Source organism: Tachyglossus aculeatus, chromosome Y4, assembly GCF_015852505.1.
Source record: "Tachyglossus aculeatus isolate mTacAcu1 chromosome Y4, mTacAcu1.pri, whole genome shotgun sequence".
Taxonomy (NCBI): Eukaryota; Metazoa; Chordata; class Mammalia; order Monotremata; family Tachyglossidae; genus Tachyglossus; species Tachyglossus aculeatus.
In genome coordinates this window covers 1,130,799-1,146,704 of record NC_052096.1, presented here as the reverse complement: position 1 = coordinate 1,146,704, position 15,906 = coordinate 1,130,799, and the positions used below count along the sequence as shown (strand labels likewise).

General features: G+C 60.5%; 1 protein-coding gene across 3 annotated transcripts; it reads left to right on the top strand.

Annotated features, from left to right (window-relative positions):
- Positions 1-699: 699 nt before the first annotated feature.
- Positions 700-15,878, top strand: MDC1 (mediator of DNA damage checkpoint 1). Of its 3 annotated transcripts, none has more exons than XM_038768843.1 (15): positions 700-783; positions 3,114-3,250; positions 4,342-4,785; positions 4,902-4,977; positions 5,133-6,787; positions 6,865-6,936; positions 7,118-7,228; positions 8,161-9,324; positions 9,420-9,463; positions 9,626-10,753; positions 11,165-11,287; positions 11,388-11,570; positions 15,076-15,201; positions 15,285-15,395; positions 15,587-15,878. In XM_038768843.1, the coding sequence occupies exons 2-15, from the start codon at positions 3,115-3,117 to the stop codon at positions 15,740-15,742; spliced, it is 5,529 nt and encodes a 1,842-aa protein (XP_038624771.1). In that variant the 5' UTR covers positions 700-783; position 3,114; the 3' UTR covers positions 15,743-15,878. The 3 variants fall into 3 exon arrangements, with proteins under 3 accessions (XP_038624771.1, XP_038624768.1, XP_038624770.1); XM_038768840.1 differs by having other exon boundaries at positions 719-783; positions 15,617-15,878; XM_038768842.1 differs by lacking the exon at positions 7,118-7,228 and having other exon boundaries at positions 719-783.
- The last annotated feature ends 28 nt before the right edge of the window (positions 15,879-15,906 follow it).

Here is a 15,906-nt window from a genome sequence, read left to right as displayed (position 1 = left end):
GATTACCTTGTATCTACCCCCGGCGCTTAGAACAGTGCTTTGCACATAGTAAGCGCTTAACAAATACCAACATTATTATTGTGTTGCCAACTTGTACTTCCCAAGCGCTTAGTACAGTGCTCTGCACACAGTAAGCGCTCAATAAATACGATTGAATGAAATGAATGAATGCCGTGTGACCTTGGGCAAGTCACTTCTCTGGGCCTCAGTTCCCTCATCTGTCAAATGGGGATTAAGACTGTGAGCCCCCCGTGGGACAACCTGATTACCTTGTATCCCCCTCAGCGCTTAGAACAGTGCTTTGCACATAGTAAGCGCTTAACTAACGACATCATCCTTATTATTATTATTATTATTATTTCTCATGAGTCAGCCACCACCATGCCTGAGAGGACCGCAAAGGGGTGGTGGGGGTGGGGAATGTTCTGGGTGGCGCATGCGCCGTTCGGGCTCTACGGCCGTTCCTTTGACCCTTCTAGCCAGCCGCCCGACTCGTTGGTGGCGGTTTGGATCCCGCGCAGAAATCGAGGGCGGGGAGGCGGGGCCCCGTCGGAGAGCGCTAGTCCTTAGGGCCAATCAGGGCGCGCGGGGCGTCCCGGACCAATGAGAAGTGGATGAAGAGGCGCCGATTTTCTTTCGGGGTGGGGGCGGCTCTGGCCAATCGGCGCGCGAAGGCGCTCGGCAGGAGATCGGCGGCAGCCAATCAGCGAGCCGGCCCTTCCGGCGCCGGCGGCGGCCGAACAACCCCGCAGTTCCCGGCGGCGTCCGCGTCCTCAGGAGGAGGTGAGTGTGGGGCCGATCATCATCATCATCAATCGTCTTTATTGAGCGCTTACTATGTGCAGAGCACTGGACTAAGCGCTTGGGAAGTCCAAATTGGCAACGTCGAGAGACAGTCCCTACCCAACAGTGGGCTCACAGTCTAAAAGGGGGAGACAGAGAACAAACCCAAACATACCAACAAAATAAATAGAATAGATATGTACAAGTAAAATAAATAAATAAATAGAGTGATAAATATGTATAAATATATACGCATCGCCATGGTGAGGAGTCCCGGGGGCGGGGCAGGGCGGCCCCGGTGCTCCCTCGGCCGCCTCCGGGCTCCCCAGTCACCGGCTGGGCCCTCAGGATGCCTTGGATCAAGGGGTTCCTTAGGGAGAAACTCAGCTACGAAATTCCTCTAGACTGGAAGCTCCTCGTGGCCGGGGAACGGAGCAACCGGCCCTGTTGTTGTGGACTCTCCCAAACGCCTCGTAGAGTGCTCCGCACGCAGTCATCATCGTCAATCGTATTTATTGAGCGCTTACTGTGTGCAGAGCACTGGACTGAGCGCTTGGGAAGTCCAAGTTGGCAACATATAGAGACAGTCAATCAATCAATCAATCGTATTTATTGAGCCCTTACTGTGTGCAGAGCACTTGGGAAGTGCAAGTTGGCAACGTATAGAGACAGTCCCTACCCAACAATCAATCAATCAATTGTATTTATTGAGCGCTTACTGTGTGCAGAGCACTGTACTAAGCGCTTGGGAAGTACAAGTTGGCAACATAGAGAGACAGTCCCTACCCAACAGCGGACTCACAGTCTAGAATAATGATAGCATTTATTAAGCGCTTACTATGTGCAAAGCACTGTTCTGAGCGCTGGGGAGGTTACAAGGTGATCCGGTTGTCCCACGGGGGGCTCACAGTCTTAATCCCCATTTTACAGGTGAGGGAACTGAGGCCCAGAAAAGTGAAGTGACTTGCCCAAAGTCACACAGCTGACAATTGGTGGAGCTGGGATTTGAACCCATGACCTCTGACTCCAAAGCCCGGGCTCTTTCCACTGAGCCACGCTGCTTCTCAGAAGAGTCCCACAAATCCCACTGATTGATTGGGAGTCCTTCATGTCCTCATTTAGCTCCTCGAGGGCAGGGGTATGTCGACTCCCTTGGAGTCTCCCCAGCGCTTAGCACCATAAGTGCTCAATGGAGAAGAAACATGGCCTAGCGGAGAGACCCTGAGCTTGGAAGTCAGAAGGACCTGGGTTCCAATCCTGGATCTGCCACTCGCCTGCTATGGGACCTTGGGCAAGTCACTTCACTTGTCTGTCCCTCATCTGTAAAGTGGGGATTAATAATAATAATGATGGCATTTGTTAAGCACTTACTATATGCAAAGCACTGTTCCAAGCACTGGGGAAGATGTCCCACGTGGGACTCACAGTCTTCATCCCCATTCTGCCTTGCCCAAAGTCACACAGCTGACAATTGGCGGAGCGTGGATTTGAACTCATGACCTCCGACTCCCAAGCCCGGGCTCTTCCCATTGAGCCACGTTGAGTGCGAGCCCCGTGTGGGTTAGGGACGAGGTCCAACCCGATTAGCTTGTACCTTACCCTAGTGCTAAGTACAGTGCCTGGCACCCAGTAAGTGCTTAACAGATGCCATTTAAAAAATAAAACGAGTATTATCGATTGATTGACGGGTGTCAGAAGAGGCGTCCTAGTGAACCATTAACAACCACTCTAACTCTATTGGTGGACTACTGCTGGAGGAGCCTAGGTTGGCACCGTTGGCATCTTACCACTTGCCATTTCATTTCCAGCAGCTGCCTTCACCTTCTCTGCTCGGCACAAAGGAAGCGCTTAATAAATATTACCGATTGGTTGATTGACTGAGGGCCCAGATCTAAAAATGTGTTCATTTTCAAGGCTGTTTTCTCTCTAATTCCCTTCCGCCCCCCTGCTTGATCCTCTCCCCTCCCAGGCAGCCTCCCCACCCCACCGCCGACTAAGCCTACATTCCTCCCTTGTTTCCCAAACTGCCTTGTCGTCCCCGCCTCGCTCCCACCCGAGACCTCCGGATGGTACTCGATTCCACAGAAGTTGCCGGGAGTTTTTTTTCTTTCTTTTTCTGTGGTGGTCGTTAAGCGCTTACTATGTGCCAGGCATTACAGATACAAGCTAGTCACGTTGGACGCAGTCCGTGTCCCACGTGAGGCGCACAGTCTTAGTCCCCGTTTTCCAGATGAGGTAACTGAGGCCCAGAGAAGTGAAGTGACTTGCCCCAGGTCACACGGTAGACAAGTGGCGGTTCTCACCCTTGTTGTCCTGTTCCCTCAACTCAGCATGGATGACACCCAAGTGGTGGACTGGGGGTCCGGAGAAGAGGAGGTCGAAGGGCCCCACAGCCCCGCGGTGGGGCTCGGCACCGAGCCCGTGGGGCGGCTTCATCTCTTCAGCAGTGTCCACGGACCAGAGAAAGGTCAGAGGTCATCGAGAGCTGTAGGACTCACAGGGACGGGGCGGGGGGAAGAAGGGGAGTAGGTGTGCATGTGGGTACCGAGGGAGAATAAGGAACGAAACCATTCTCACGTGGCCTAGTGGAAAGAGCCCGGGGCTAGGAGTCGGAGGACCTGGCTTCTAAAATCAGCTCTGCCCCTTGTCTGCTTGGGGGACCTTGGGCCAATTAACTTCACTCCTCTGGACCTCAGTTTCCTCATCTGCCAAATGGGGGTGCAGTCGCTGTCCTCCTCCCCCCTTAGATTGTGAGTCCCGTGGCAGAGAGGGACTCTGTCTGTTCTGATTGTCTTTTATCCGCCACAGTGTTTGGCCCGTAGTATGCTCTTAGCCACTATCGCGGTACTAACGGTAACCAGCTAGACTGCAAGCTAGTTTTCTGGGGGATTTTTCATGGTACTCGTTAAGTGGTTATTGTGTGTTAAACAACATTCTAAGCTCTGTGCTAGGTACAAGTTAATTAGGTCGGTCACAGTCCCCTGTGGGACTGCCCGTTGCCAACTCTGTTGGATCGCCCTCTCCCAAGTGCTTCCTACAGTGTTCTGCACACAGTAAACATCCAAGAAATACCAACTGATCAATCAATTTATTTATTGAGTGCTTACTATGTGCAGAGCACTGGACTAAGCACTTGGAGGCACCATGGATGATGACGTTGATAATAATAATAATAATGATGATGGCATTTATTAAGCGCTTACTATGTGCAAAGCACTGGGGAAGTTACAAGGTGATCAGGTTGTCCCGCGGGGGGCTCACGGTCTTAATCCCCGTTTTACAGATGAGGGAACTGAGGCACAGGGAAGTGAAGTGACTTGCCCAAAGTCACCCAGCTGACAAGTGGTGGAGCCGGGGTTTGAACCCACGACCTCTGACTCCAAAGCCCGGCTCTTTCCACTGAGCCACGTTGCTTCTCTGTCAGATGGGCATCTTACTGTACTCGATGCCCCAGCAGATGAGCACTGCCCCAGCACTGCCAGGGGGTGGGGGGGTCCCGTGGGTGTGTCAGGGTCCCGACGGCCTCTATGTGCCTGCTCCCTCCCTCCCGCTGCCCAGATTTCCTCCTGTCCCCCGGGGAGAACGTGGTGGGCCGCGTGGCCGGCTGCGCCGTGACGCTGCCCTTCCCGTCCATCTCCAAACGACACGCGGTCATCGAGGCCCCGGGCCGGGGGCTCCCGGCCGTCCTGCGCGACTGCGGCAGCCTCAACCGCACCCGCCTTCTGCGGCCCCCCACGCTCCTGCAGCCCGGCCGTGCCTACCGTCTGCGTGACCGGGACTTGCTGCTCTTTGCCGACCTGCCCTGCCAGTACCACCGGCTACCCCCGGCCCGCGGGACCCTGAGCGTGGAAGAGACCCCCCGGCCGCCCCCGGCCCGTGGGGCCCTGAGCGTGGAGGAGACTCCCCAGCCCCAGGGCCGCAGGGTGGGCCGGGCCGAGCCCCGGGCGGCCCCGCTGGCCGAGGACTCGGAGGAGGAGGAAGCGGAAGAGGCCGGCCGGGGAGGTGAGTCCGGGCTTCCGGTGGCCTGGGCGGTTGTGGGGGAGGGGGCGAGAGATTCCCAGGGGGCCGGCGGGGGGTGGGGTGGCGGCTTGAATAGCCCCCCTGGATCCCGGCTCCAGATCCGCCCCGAAACGGCACTGTTGGGATCGCGGCGACAGCCTCCATCTCGCCGTCCACGACTGTGGTCCCGGACAGGTGAGGGCCGGGGAGCCGGGGCGGGGTCGGGGGGAGCAGCGGAGACCGAGGAGGGGGTCGGACTCCGACCGCCGGGAGGGGTGCGGGGAGCGGGACGGGGAACGTCCGGGTCCTTCCCGGGATCCGCCACCCAGCTTCCCCATCCCCTCCGCCAGCGAGGAAGATGGGGAGGCTCTGGCCTCCGCCGGTCCGGCTCCAATCCCCACGTTACTGCTGGACAGCGACACCGGCGAAGAGGAGTGGGGCGCCGCCGTGGCTCCAGGGGGCACCCCCCGATCGGCGCCGGCCCGAGGCGGGGGCCCCGGAGAAGTGGCGGCGGGAGGCCGGGTCCCCCCGACCGAAGACGACAGTGACACAGACGTGGATGGGGAGGGCGTCCCCCCAACCCCGGCCCAGGGGGAGCAGAGCCTGGCCCCCGGGGTGGGCGACGACGACACGGATGTCGGGGAAGAGGAGGAGGAGGAGGAAGGGGCGGATGTGGAGGAGAGGGGCCCGGCGGCGGCCTCCACCGGGACACCCTTGAGGACAAGCCAGGCCGCCGGGGCCCGGGACGTAGATAGAGACGGGGACGACGACGAGGCGGAGAAGGATCCGGCAGCGGCCACCACCGGGACTCCCTTGGAGGGGAGCCAGGCCCCAGTCGTGGGAGACAGCGATACTGACGCGGAGGAGATGGGGGACGGGAGGGGCCCAGCGGCCACCCCCGGTACGCCCCTGGAGAAGAGCCAGGACTCTGCAGAAGGGAACAGAGATACAGACCTGGTGGAGGAGGAGAGAGGCCCGGTGGCCGCCACCGTCAGGACGCCCTTGGAGAAGAGCCAGGTTCCCATGGCGGGGGACGGTGACACAGACCTGGAGGAAGAGGCCGGGGAGTGGGACCCAGCATTGGCCGCCACTGGGACCCCCTTGGAGAAGAGCAGCCAGGCCCCCATGGCAGAGGAAAGAGATACCGATGTGGAGGAGGGGGAGGAGGAGAGGGGCCCAGCGGTGGCCACCGCCGGGACGCCCTCGAGGATAAGGCAGGCCGCCGGAGCCCGGGACAGAGATACAGATGTGGATGAGGAGGAGGAGAAGAGTCCAGTGGAGAACACCACGGGGACACCTTTGGAGAAGAGCCAGACCCTTGTGGTTGGGGACAGCGACACAGACGGAGAGGAGGCGGGGGAGGAGAGGCGCCCAGCAGTAGCCACCATCGGGACACCTCTGGAGAAGAGCCAGGCCTCTGCAGAAGGGAACAGAGATACAGACGTGGTGGAGGAGGAGAGAGGCCCGGTGGCCGCCACCACCGGGACGCCCTTGGAGAAGAGCCAGGTCTCCGTGGCGGGGGACGGCGACACGGACGTGGAGGAAGAGGCCGGGGAGAGGGGCCCAGCAGTGGCCGCAACTGGGACCCCCTTGGAGAAGAGCCAGGCCTCTGTGGCGGGTGAGGACGATACAGTTGTGGAGGAGGAGAGATCACTGGGGGAGATCGGCCCCCCTAGCCCTGCCCCTGCAGGGCAGGGCAAGGATCCTGAGGCGGATGAGGGTGGACCCGCAGGGGGGCAGGGGCCGGGCCCAGCAGAGGACAGCCAGCCCTGTGAGGAGGAGGACGGGAGAACTGCGGCGGGGAGACCGGGGGCTCGTCCTGCTGCGGGGACCCCGTCCCGGGAAGGCCAAGCCTGTGGGGTACCAGCCGGAGATGCTGCTGGGGACTCCGGGTCTCCGTTGCCCCCTTGGTCAGAGGGAACCCGGGGCCCAGGGCCCAAGCCTGACGGCGAGCCGGAGCAGGAGGAGCAGGAAGCGGAGGAAGACAGGGCCGACTCCTGCGATGGTGAGTCCTCGGCCCAGGTGAGGGGGACTGGGAGAGGGTGGGCGGCGCCACTGATGCCACCCATTTGACCACCGTAGACACGTCCCACCTGGCCCTGCAGGCCACCCAGTGCTTTGTGGGAGAGAGCGAGCGAGACCTGAGCTGTGCTGGTGAGTACAGGTCCAGGGCAGGGCCGGAGGAGGGGGCTGAGCAACCGGGGGTGGGGAGGGGGCAGGAGGAGGGGGTGGAGCCGGGGTGGAGGAGGGGCCAGAGTGGCGGGGGTGGGGGGTGGGGAGCTCTCCTGACCTCTCCCCCTCTTCCCCACCCCCCCATCTGTCCCCCACCCCGCAGCCGACCAGAGCCTGGAAGAAGAGTCCACTCAGACCTTTCTCTTCACTCCACCCCCGGCCCGGCTCTCAGTGTCCCACCCCCACCCCTCCGGCCAAAGCACCCCAAGCCTGGGTAACACACTCCCTCCCTCCCTTCGTCCTCCCCTCCCTCCCTCTTCTCCCCATTTTCACACCCTCAGGCCCCTCTCTATTCCTGTGTCTCTCTTACTGCTTCTCCTTCCCAGTCTCCCTCCCTCCCTCCTTCTCTCCCCAACACCTGCCCTTCTTTCTCCTCCCCAGCCCTGACCTCTGAACCCCGTGGAAGAGGAGCTAGAGGTCTGAGTGGACCACAGGGTGGACCCAACACCTGGGAGCCCAGGTGTTCTTGAAGCCATCTGAACACTGGGTTGGACAATCAGGGAGACCAAGCAGTCTCCTGTCCACCCAAGGTCCTGGGCCCAGGCTGGCTGCCTATCCTTGGGGAGGTCATGGGGAGGGGTCGAAGGAGAGAGAGGGAGAACCAGACCCGAGGAGGAGTAGAGGGAACTCGCCTGGGGGACGGAGAAGACCAAACAGTCTACTGACTCTTAGAGGGCTTCGAATAAAGGAGCGGGGCCAATGGGGTCAGAACAGAGGTTACTGGCGGGAAACTGGGACGGTCGAGGTTGGATAGCCAGACCGTCAAAGGTGTGAAACAGAAAGTCGTGAAGACACCAGTTCCGAAGGGCTTTAAACTGAGGAGAGAGTCCCTTTCGGTTGGGCCGAAGAGGAAGAGGAGTATGACAAGAAGGAGGAAGAGGAGGAGGAATAGTAGTAGGAAAAGGAGAAGGAAGGGGAACAAAAGTAGGAAGAGGAGAAGGAGCCGTTGGGAGAGGAGGAGGAGGATTAGTAGTAGTAGCAGCAGCATTTATTGAGTGCCATGTTTTACTGAACACTGTACCAAGCGCTCGGGAAGTACCGAATAACAGCATGACACAGGGAGGTTCCACTGTACCAGGGAACATAGACCAAAGCCGGGTGAGGTCACTGGTCACCAGGTGAGCAGTGGTGTCTGTCCTTCCACAGGTCTTCACTGGGACGAGGCCTGGGAAGAGGAGGAGGAGGAGGAGGAGATCCTGGCCACGCAGCCCTTCTGCCCCCGGGGACCAGGTGGCCAGTCAGAGGCATCTGAGACCCAACCCATTGCCTACTACTTGGCAGCCTCTGGCACCCAGACTTCCTGTCCCCAGGCGGCCTCTGGAAAGAGGCTGAGCCAGGCGATGCTGACACAGAGCCCTGATAGGATCCCAGAGACACAGAACATGGGGAAGGGACCAGAGACACAGAGCCCCGGTGGGATCCCAGAGACACAGAGCCCCGGTGGGATCCCAGAGACACAGAGCCCCAGTAGGATCCCAGAGACACAGAGCCCCAGTAGGATCCCAGAGACACAGAGCCCTGAGAGCGGACCAGAGACACCAAGCCCTGAGAGAGAACCAGAGACACACAGCCCCGGTAGGATCCCAGAGACACAGAGCCCCGGTAGAATCACAGAGACAGACAGCCCCGAGAGGGGACCAGAGACACAGAGCCCCGAGAGGGGACCAGAGACACAGAGCCCCGAGATGGAGCCAGAGACACAGAGCCCCGAGAGAGGACCAGAGGCACAGAACCCCAACAGAGGACCAGAAACCCAGAGCCCCGGTAGGACCCCAGAGACACACAGACAAGCTAGGGGACCAGAGAGACAAAGCCCAGAGACAGAGAGCCCCGAGAGGGGCTCAGAGACACAGAGTGCTGAGAGGAACCCAATGAGACAGAGCCCGGAGAGGAGGCCAGAGACACAGAGCCTAGCTAGGGGACCAGGGAGACAGAGCCCGGAGGCACAGAACCCCGAGAAGGAGCCAGAGAGCCAGAAACAGGAGGCAGGGGGACAAATCTGGGTGTCCGAGAGGCCGGAGCTTCTGGGGAAGGCGGCCCCGGAGAGGATGGCACACAGCCAGACGCCAAAGGCCGAGTTGGAGAGGCCGATGCCAGAGGCGGCGCGCTCCGAGTCCCCCGGGCGGGGAGCCCAACCGGAGGGGCAGATGCCAGAGACGGAGCCTCTGGGCCAGGAGGCCCCGCCGGACGCCCCAGGCCCGGACGGCCCCTTGGAGCCTGAGGCCAGGAGCCGGGGGTCACCGCCCGCCCCCACGGGGGTCCGGTCCCACCACCGGCCGGCAGCCCCGACCAGCGGCCGGAGCCGCAAGGGTGAGTGAACCCCGGAGGATTGCCGGGATCATGGACTCTCATTCTCCCGCCCGAGGGGATCCCGTGGACTGACTCGGTTTCCCTCCCTCTGCCAGGCCGTGTGAAGCCGGAGAGCCTGCCCTCCAGCGACAGCCCAGCGGTGAGTGCTGCCCTTCACCCGGCCCACCCCCGGCCAAGGTTACCGGCTCTCTCCCCGTTCCCTGTCCCGCTCCCTCCACCCCAGATTTATCCCTCGGCACCTCTTCCCTGTCCTCTCCCCCGAGGTCCTTCTGCTTCTCTCACTTGGCCCGTTTCCCTGCAGGTTGGCGAGGAGCACGTCACGTCACACCCAGCCCCCACGGAGCCCAAAGCTGCCGCTCCTTCTCTGGAGTCTGCTCCTGGACCCGGGGCCCCCGCCATCTCGAGACGCCAGGTGCCGGAGGCTCCCCCAGTCCCCCGAGACCTCCCCGGCCCTGCTCCGGGTCCAGCCGGCCCCCCGGACTCTGCTTCCAGGACCAGGCGGAACCAGAGGCGAGGGACGTCGAGAGCACCTGACGCCTCCGAGAGCCCTCTGCCCCCGGATGGCGCTCCGCAGGCCTCTCTGGGCCGGAGCCCGGGATCCGCACGGCCGCCCCGGACCACCCGGTCCCATCCGGAGGCCCCGCCGGAGCCGAGCCCGACCCTGGAGCCTGGAACCACTCCAGAGCCCGCCCCTCAGGTCAGGAGGAGCAGGAGAAGGGCCAGCCTGGGGGCCCCTCCACCTTCAGAGCCCACAGTTGGGCCGGATCCCGACCCCCGGACCAAACGGAGACGGGGCACCGCGGGGGCAGCCCCGGCCCCACAGCCCGAAGCCTCTGTCCTGCCCGAGCCCAGAGCCACCGCGGAGTCCGGCCTCAAGCCGAGCCGTCCCTCCCGAACCCGACAGAGATGTGGGGTGGCGGCGGCGGGGACAGAGACCCCCGTGGCCTCGGAGACTGAGTCCCCAGCTTCAACGAAGCCTCCGGTTCCTCCAGAGCCCGGCACCCGGCGAGAGGCTGGAACCGTGTCGGAACCCTATCCCCCAGCCAAACGGAGGCGGGGGGCGGCCGGGGACTCCCCCTTGTCGGGACCTCCGCCTTCCGAGCCCAGAAGTGCCCCAGAGGCCCCCGCCCGGGCCAAGCGGAAGAGGGGGGCGGCCGGGTCCTCTTCGGAGCCTGAGCCCCCCGCCCCCGCTGAGCCTAGAGCCTCCCCCGCGCCCCGCTCTACACGGAGTCGAAGCAGAGGGGAGGCCGGGAACCTGGGGTCCCCTCCAGAGCCCCGGTCTGAAGCCCCGGCCGCCCGGAGCCGTAAGCGGCCCCCGCCCCCTGAGGCGGAGCCCCCGAAGAGGTCCCGCAGGGGAGGGGCCGGCCCCCGGGGAGCCCCGGAGCCGGACGGCCCGCCCGCAGATGCGCCGAAAGCCCGAGAAGGAGAGGTAAGGGAGAGGGGCCCCGCCGGGGGTCCGGCACAGCTCCTGGGACGGGACTCCTTCCGCCAATCAATCCATCAATCCATGGTATTCATTCAGCACTTACTGTGAGCGGAGCCCTGTTCTGAGCACTTGAGGGAGGCCGGTCCAAGAGTTGGGAGACATTTCCCTGCCCACAGTGAGCTTCCAAACTCGAGCGGGGAGACAATCGATCCATGGTATCTGTGGATCACTTAACTGTGAGCAGAGCGCTGTAGTGATAATGATGGCATTTATTAAGCGCCTACTGTGTGCAAAGCACTGTTCTAAGCGCTGACCGAGTGCTTGGGAGCAGACAGTACAGTAGAATAGGTAGACGCGGTCCCTGTCCTCGAGGAGCTTCCGGTCCCCGGCGAATCAGTCCCTTCCCCTCCCCAGGTCTACACGCGCTCTCCTGCGGGGAGCCCCGGGCCGAGGAGGGGCCCCGCAGCCGGGACGGACGACACCCCGACCGGAAGCCGACGGAGCCTCAGGAAGACCCAGAGATCCGAGAAGCCCCGGGTAGGAGCCCCGGGGATCGTGGGGCTCCGGTGCCCACCCGAGGGACTCGGGGGTGACACCCTCCCTCCTTCCCTCCCTTTCTCCCCTCCTGTCCCCCCAGGTTCTCTTCACCGGTGTGGTGGACCCTCAGGGGGAGCAGGCGGTCCAGGCCCTGGGCGGGCAGCTGGTGGGCTCGGTGGCGGACGCCACCCACCTGGTGACCGACCGCATCCGCCGGACCGTCAAGTTCCTGTGCGCCTTGGGCCGGGGGCTGCCCATCGTGGACCGGAGCTGGCTGCACCAGGTCAGTCTGCACGCCCCTCACCACCCCACCGCCCCCCCCCCCCCCCCCAGTCCTGGGCAGGTGGGGGAGGTCACGTGGGTCCCCAGAAAGGGAGCGGAATTGGGTAGCTCTAGACCCTCTGATCAGAAGGAGCTGAGGGGGATGATATTAATAAAAATAATGGCATTTATTAAGCGCCTACTATGTGCAAAGCACTGTTCTAAGCGCTGGGGAGGCTACAAGGTGATCAGGTTGTCCCACGGGGGCTGACAGTCTTAATCCCCATTTTACAGATGAGGTAACTGAGGCCCAGAGAAGTGAAGTGACTTGCCCAAAGTCACCCAGCTGACATTCGGCAGGGCCTGGGTTTGAACCCTTTCCACTGAGCCATGCTGCTTCTCTATGTCATTTGTTAAGCACTTACTTTGTGCAAAGCACTGTTCTAAGTGCTGGGGAGGTTACAAGGTGATCAGGTTGTCCCCCGGGGGGCTCACAGTCAATCCCCATTTTACAGATGAGGTAACCGAGGCACAGAGAAGGTAAATCACTTGCCCAAAGTCACACAGCTGACAATCGGCGGAGCCGGGATTCGAACCCATGACCTCTGACTCCAAAGCCCGTGTTCTTTCCACTGAGCCACGCTGCTTCACGTGGGTGGTCATCGGTGGTGGAGGAGAGTTAGCGGGACCAATCTGGGAAAGCGTCTTGGAGGAGGCAGCCTCGCCCCTCCAGTTTAAAGGGCAGGAGTGAAATCAGAGGCAGTATGGTCTAGTGGAAAGAGCACAAGAAAGGGCGTCAGGAGACCTGGATTTTAATCTCAGCTCTGCCCCTGGCCCTCTATGTGCGCCACATGGGAGACTAACTTGTATCTACTCCAGTGATTAGAACAGTGCTTGGCACGTAGTAAATGCTTAACAAGTACCATAATAATAATAATGATTGTTATTGTTTGACCTGGGGCAAGCCCCTCACCCGCTCCGTGCCTCAGATTCTTCATCTGTACAATGGGTGGAGTCTCCTGCTCTCCTCACCTTCATTCATTCCATTCGATCGTATCGAGCGCTTGCTGTGGGCACAGCAACTGTACTAAGCGCTTGGGAAAGTACAGTACAACCAGATATGGACTCCCTGCCCACAGCGAGCTTAGAATGTGTGCCCAAGGTGGGGCAGGAGCTGTGTCTGACCTGACTGACTATCCAGTAACCCCCACAGCACTCAGTGCAGTGCTTGGCACAGATCTCTATATTTTGCCAATTTGTACTTCCCAAGCGCTTAGTACAGTGCTCTGCACATAGTAAGCGCTCAATAAATACGATTGATGATGATGATGATGATAAGCGTGCCTATAAAACACACCACCGTTATTGTTATCGCTATGAAGTTATTGGAAAGAGCCTCGGTCCTGGGAGTCAGAAAGAGCTGGGCTCTAAATCCCAGCTCCGCCACTTGTCTGCTCTGGGACATTGGGCAAGTCAACTTCACTTCTCTGGGCCTCAGCTTCCTCATCTGCAAAATGGGAATTCAGTACGTGTTCTCCCTCCTATTCTCCACACTGAGAAGCAGCGTGGCCTAGTGGATAGAGCACGGGCCTGAGAGCAGAAAGTCAGGGGTTCTAATCCCGGCCCTGCCACTTGTCTGCTGTGTGACCCTGGGCAAGTCACTTCACTTCTCTGGGCCTCAGTTCCCTCATCTGTAAAATGGGGATTGAGGCCGTGAGCCCCACGTGGGACGGGGACCGTGTCCAACCCGATCCTGTATTCACCCCAGTGCTTAGTACAGTGCCTGGCACATAGTAACAGCTTAGCAAATGACATCATTATCATTATTATTTACTGTGAGCCCTGTGTGGAACCTGCACAGTACTAAGTACTGGCTTAGAGGCAGGATAATCATCTTTGCTTGTTTTATAATATGCGTCAAGCTCATACTCAGGCCAAGCCCTGTACTAAGTGCCGGGGTAGACCCAACTTAATCAGGTCGGACACTGTCCTTGTCCCGCGCAGGGCTCCCAGCCTAAGTCGGAGGGAGACCGGGTACTGAATCCCTGTTTTACAGGTGAGAAAACTGAGGCACAGAGTGGCCAAGTGCTTGGCGTAGAGTAAGCGCCTAACAGGTAGTACAGTGATTGATTAAGTGGTTCAAAAGCTGGGTCCGGGAGGTGGGGTGTGCCCAGCGGGTTCAGCAGCTGTGTGTTTGTGTGTCCGTGTCTGTCCTGGGCTCACTGACTGATCATGTCTGGGCTCATACCCCCAGCCAAGAGCTCTGTGCTTCCTTTCCTTCCTTTCCTTCCCTCCCTCCCTCTGTCCCTCCCCTTGCCACCCCGCTCCGGTTAGAGTCAGCGGGCCCCAGGCCCGAGAAGACCAGCCACGTGGCCTAGTGGAAAGAGTCGGGCTTCTCCTCCCCACTCCGCCCCTTGCCCACTGTGTGACTTTGGGCAACTCATTTCACTGCCTTGAGCCTCAGTAAATGGGGATTCAATTCCCGGTCTCCCTCCTACTCGGGACCGTGAGCCCCACGTGTAGGTCAGGGACTCTGTCTGGCTGGATTCTCTTGTTCCTGTTACGGTGCTTAGAAGCAGCGCGGCTTAGTGGAAAGAGCCCGGGCTTGGGAGGCAGAGGACGTGGGTTCTAGTCCCGGCTCTGCCACTTGCCAGCTGTGTGACCTTGGGCAACCCGCTTAACATCTCTGTGCCACAGTTACCTCATCTGTAAAATGGGGATTAAGAGTGTGAGCAACCTGATTACCTTGTACCTACCCCAGTGTTTAGAACAGTGCGCACACAAATACCATCAATATTATTCCAGTGTTTTGTGTGTAGTTGAGGGCTTAAGAAGTACCACAGTGATGATGGTCATTAAGCCCCTGGGGCCTAGGACCTGCCTCAGGGGTGGGAACTTGCCTCCTAATTCATCAGTGGTTTTTACTGAGCGCTTACCGTGTGCAGAGGACTGTACTATGTGCTTGGGAAAGTAGATATAACAACGTGACGGAGTCGGTAGACACATTCCCTGCCCACAATGAGCAAGTGTACAGTCTAGAGGGGGAGGGAGACGTTAATGTAAATAAAGAAATGACGGATACTGACATGAGTGTTGTAGGGCTGAGCGGGGCCGGGGGGTGAATAAAGGTTACAAATCCAAGTGCAGTGGCAACACAGCCGGGAGAGGAAGAGGAAATGAGGACTTAGTCTGGGAAGGAGGAGATGGGCCTTCAATAAGTCTTTGAAGCTGGGGAGAATGATCCTCTTCCCCCCTTCTAGACTGTAAGCCCGTTGTGGGCAGGGATTGTCTTTATGTGTTGCTGAATTGTACTTTCTAAGCGCTTAGTACAGTGCTCTGCACACAGTAGGCGCTCAATAAATACGATCGAATGAATGAATATGAAGAACAGGTGGCTAGTCACTACTATTTTAGGCTAAGGCCTGCCCTGGACCCAAGTCCCGAAAGGTGGGGACCGGGGGGGACGGCTCACGGTCCCTGCTCAGGGCCCAGAGCCTGACCCGGCGCCCGCCCCCTCCCCCCGTCAGTCCCGCCAGGCCGGCCGCTTCCTGCCCCCGGATGAATTCGCCGTGGATGACCCAGAGCAGGAGCTCAATTTCGGATTCAGCCTCCGAGAGGCCCTGAGCCGGGCCCGGAGCCGGGCGATGCTTCAGGTGAGAGGCCGAGGATCCTGGGCCCCCCACCCCCTCCCGAGGGGACCCCAGGCCCCACAACAGAGCTTCCTGCCGCCCCGCAGGGCTACGAGATCCACGTGACCCCAGGGGTGCAGCCCCCGCCCTCCCAGATGCGGGAGATCATCGCCTGCTGCGGGGGCACCCTCTTAGCCCAGATGCCACGGACCTTTAAGGTAGGGAGCGGGCCGGGGGGGAGGCGAGGGGGTGCGGCCCCCACCACCCCTAAACGAGGGTGATTGTCGCCTGCTGCGGTGGCACCGTCTTAGCCCATGTGCCACAGACCACCAAAGTAGGGGGCGGGACAGAGAGGGGGTTCCCCCCGGTCCCGGCTGATCCGACCCCCCGCCCCGGTCTTCGGCGCCAGCCCCGTCGGCTGGTCATCTCCTGCCCGCAGGACCTAGGGCGCTGCTGCCCCGCGGCCCGGGCCGGGCTGCCCCTGCTCTCCGCGGAGTTCCTGCTCACCGGCGTCCTGCGCCAGGAGACCCAGCCCCAGCCCTTTACCCTGCCCCCGCCGCCTTGACAACGCTCCCGGTCTCCAGCTTTTCTACGGACACCCCCTCCCCAAATAAAAACTGACGGCAGAAAAAAAAAAAAAAAGGATGAACCGGTGATGGGGAAACAGGCGGTTTGGGGAAGGAGGGTGACAGGGTGCAGAAGTTGGGGGAGGGGGCAAGAGGAGGGGCT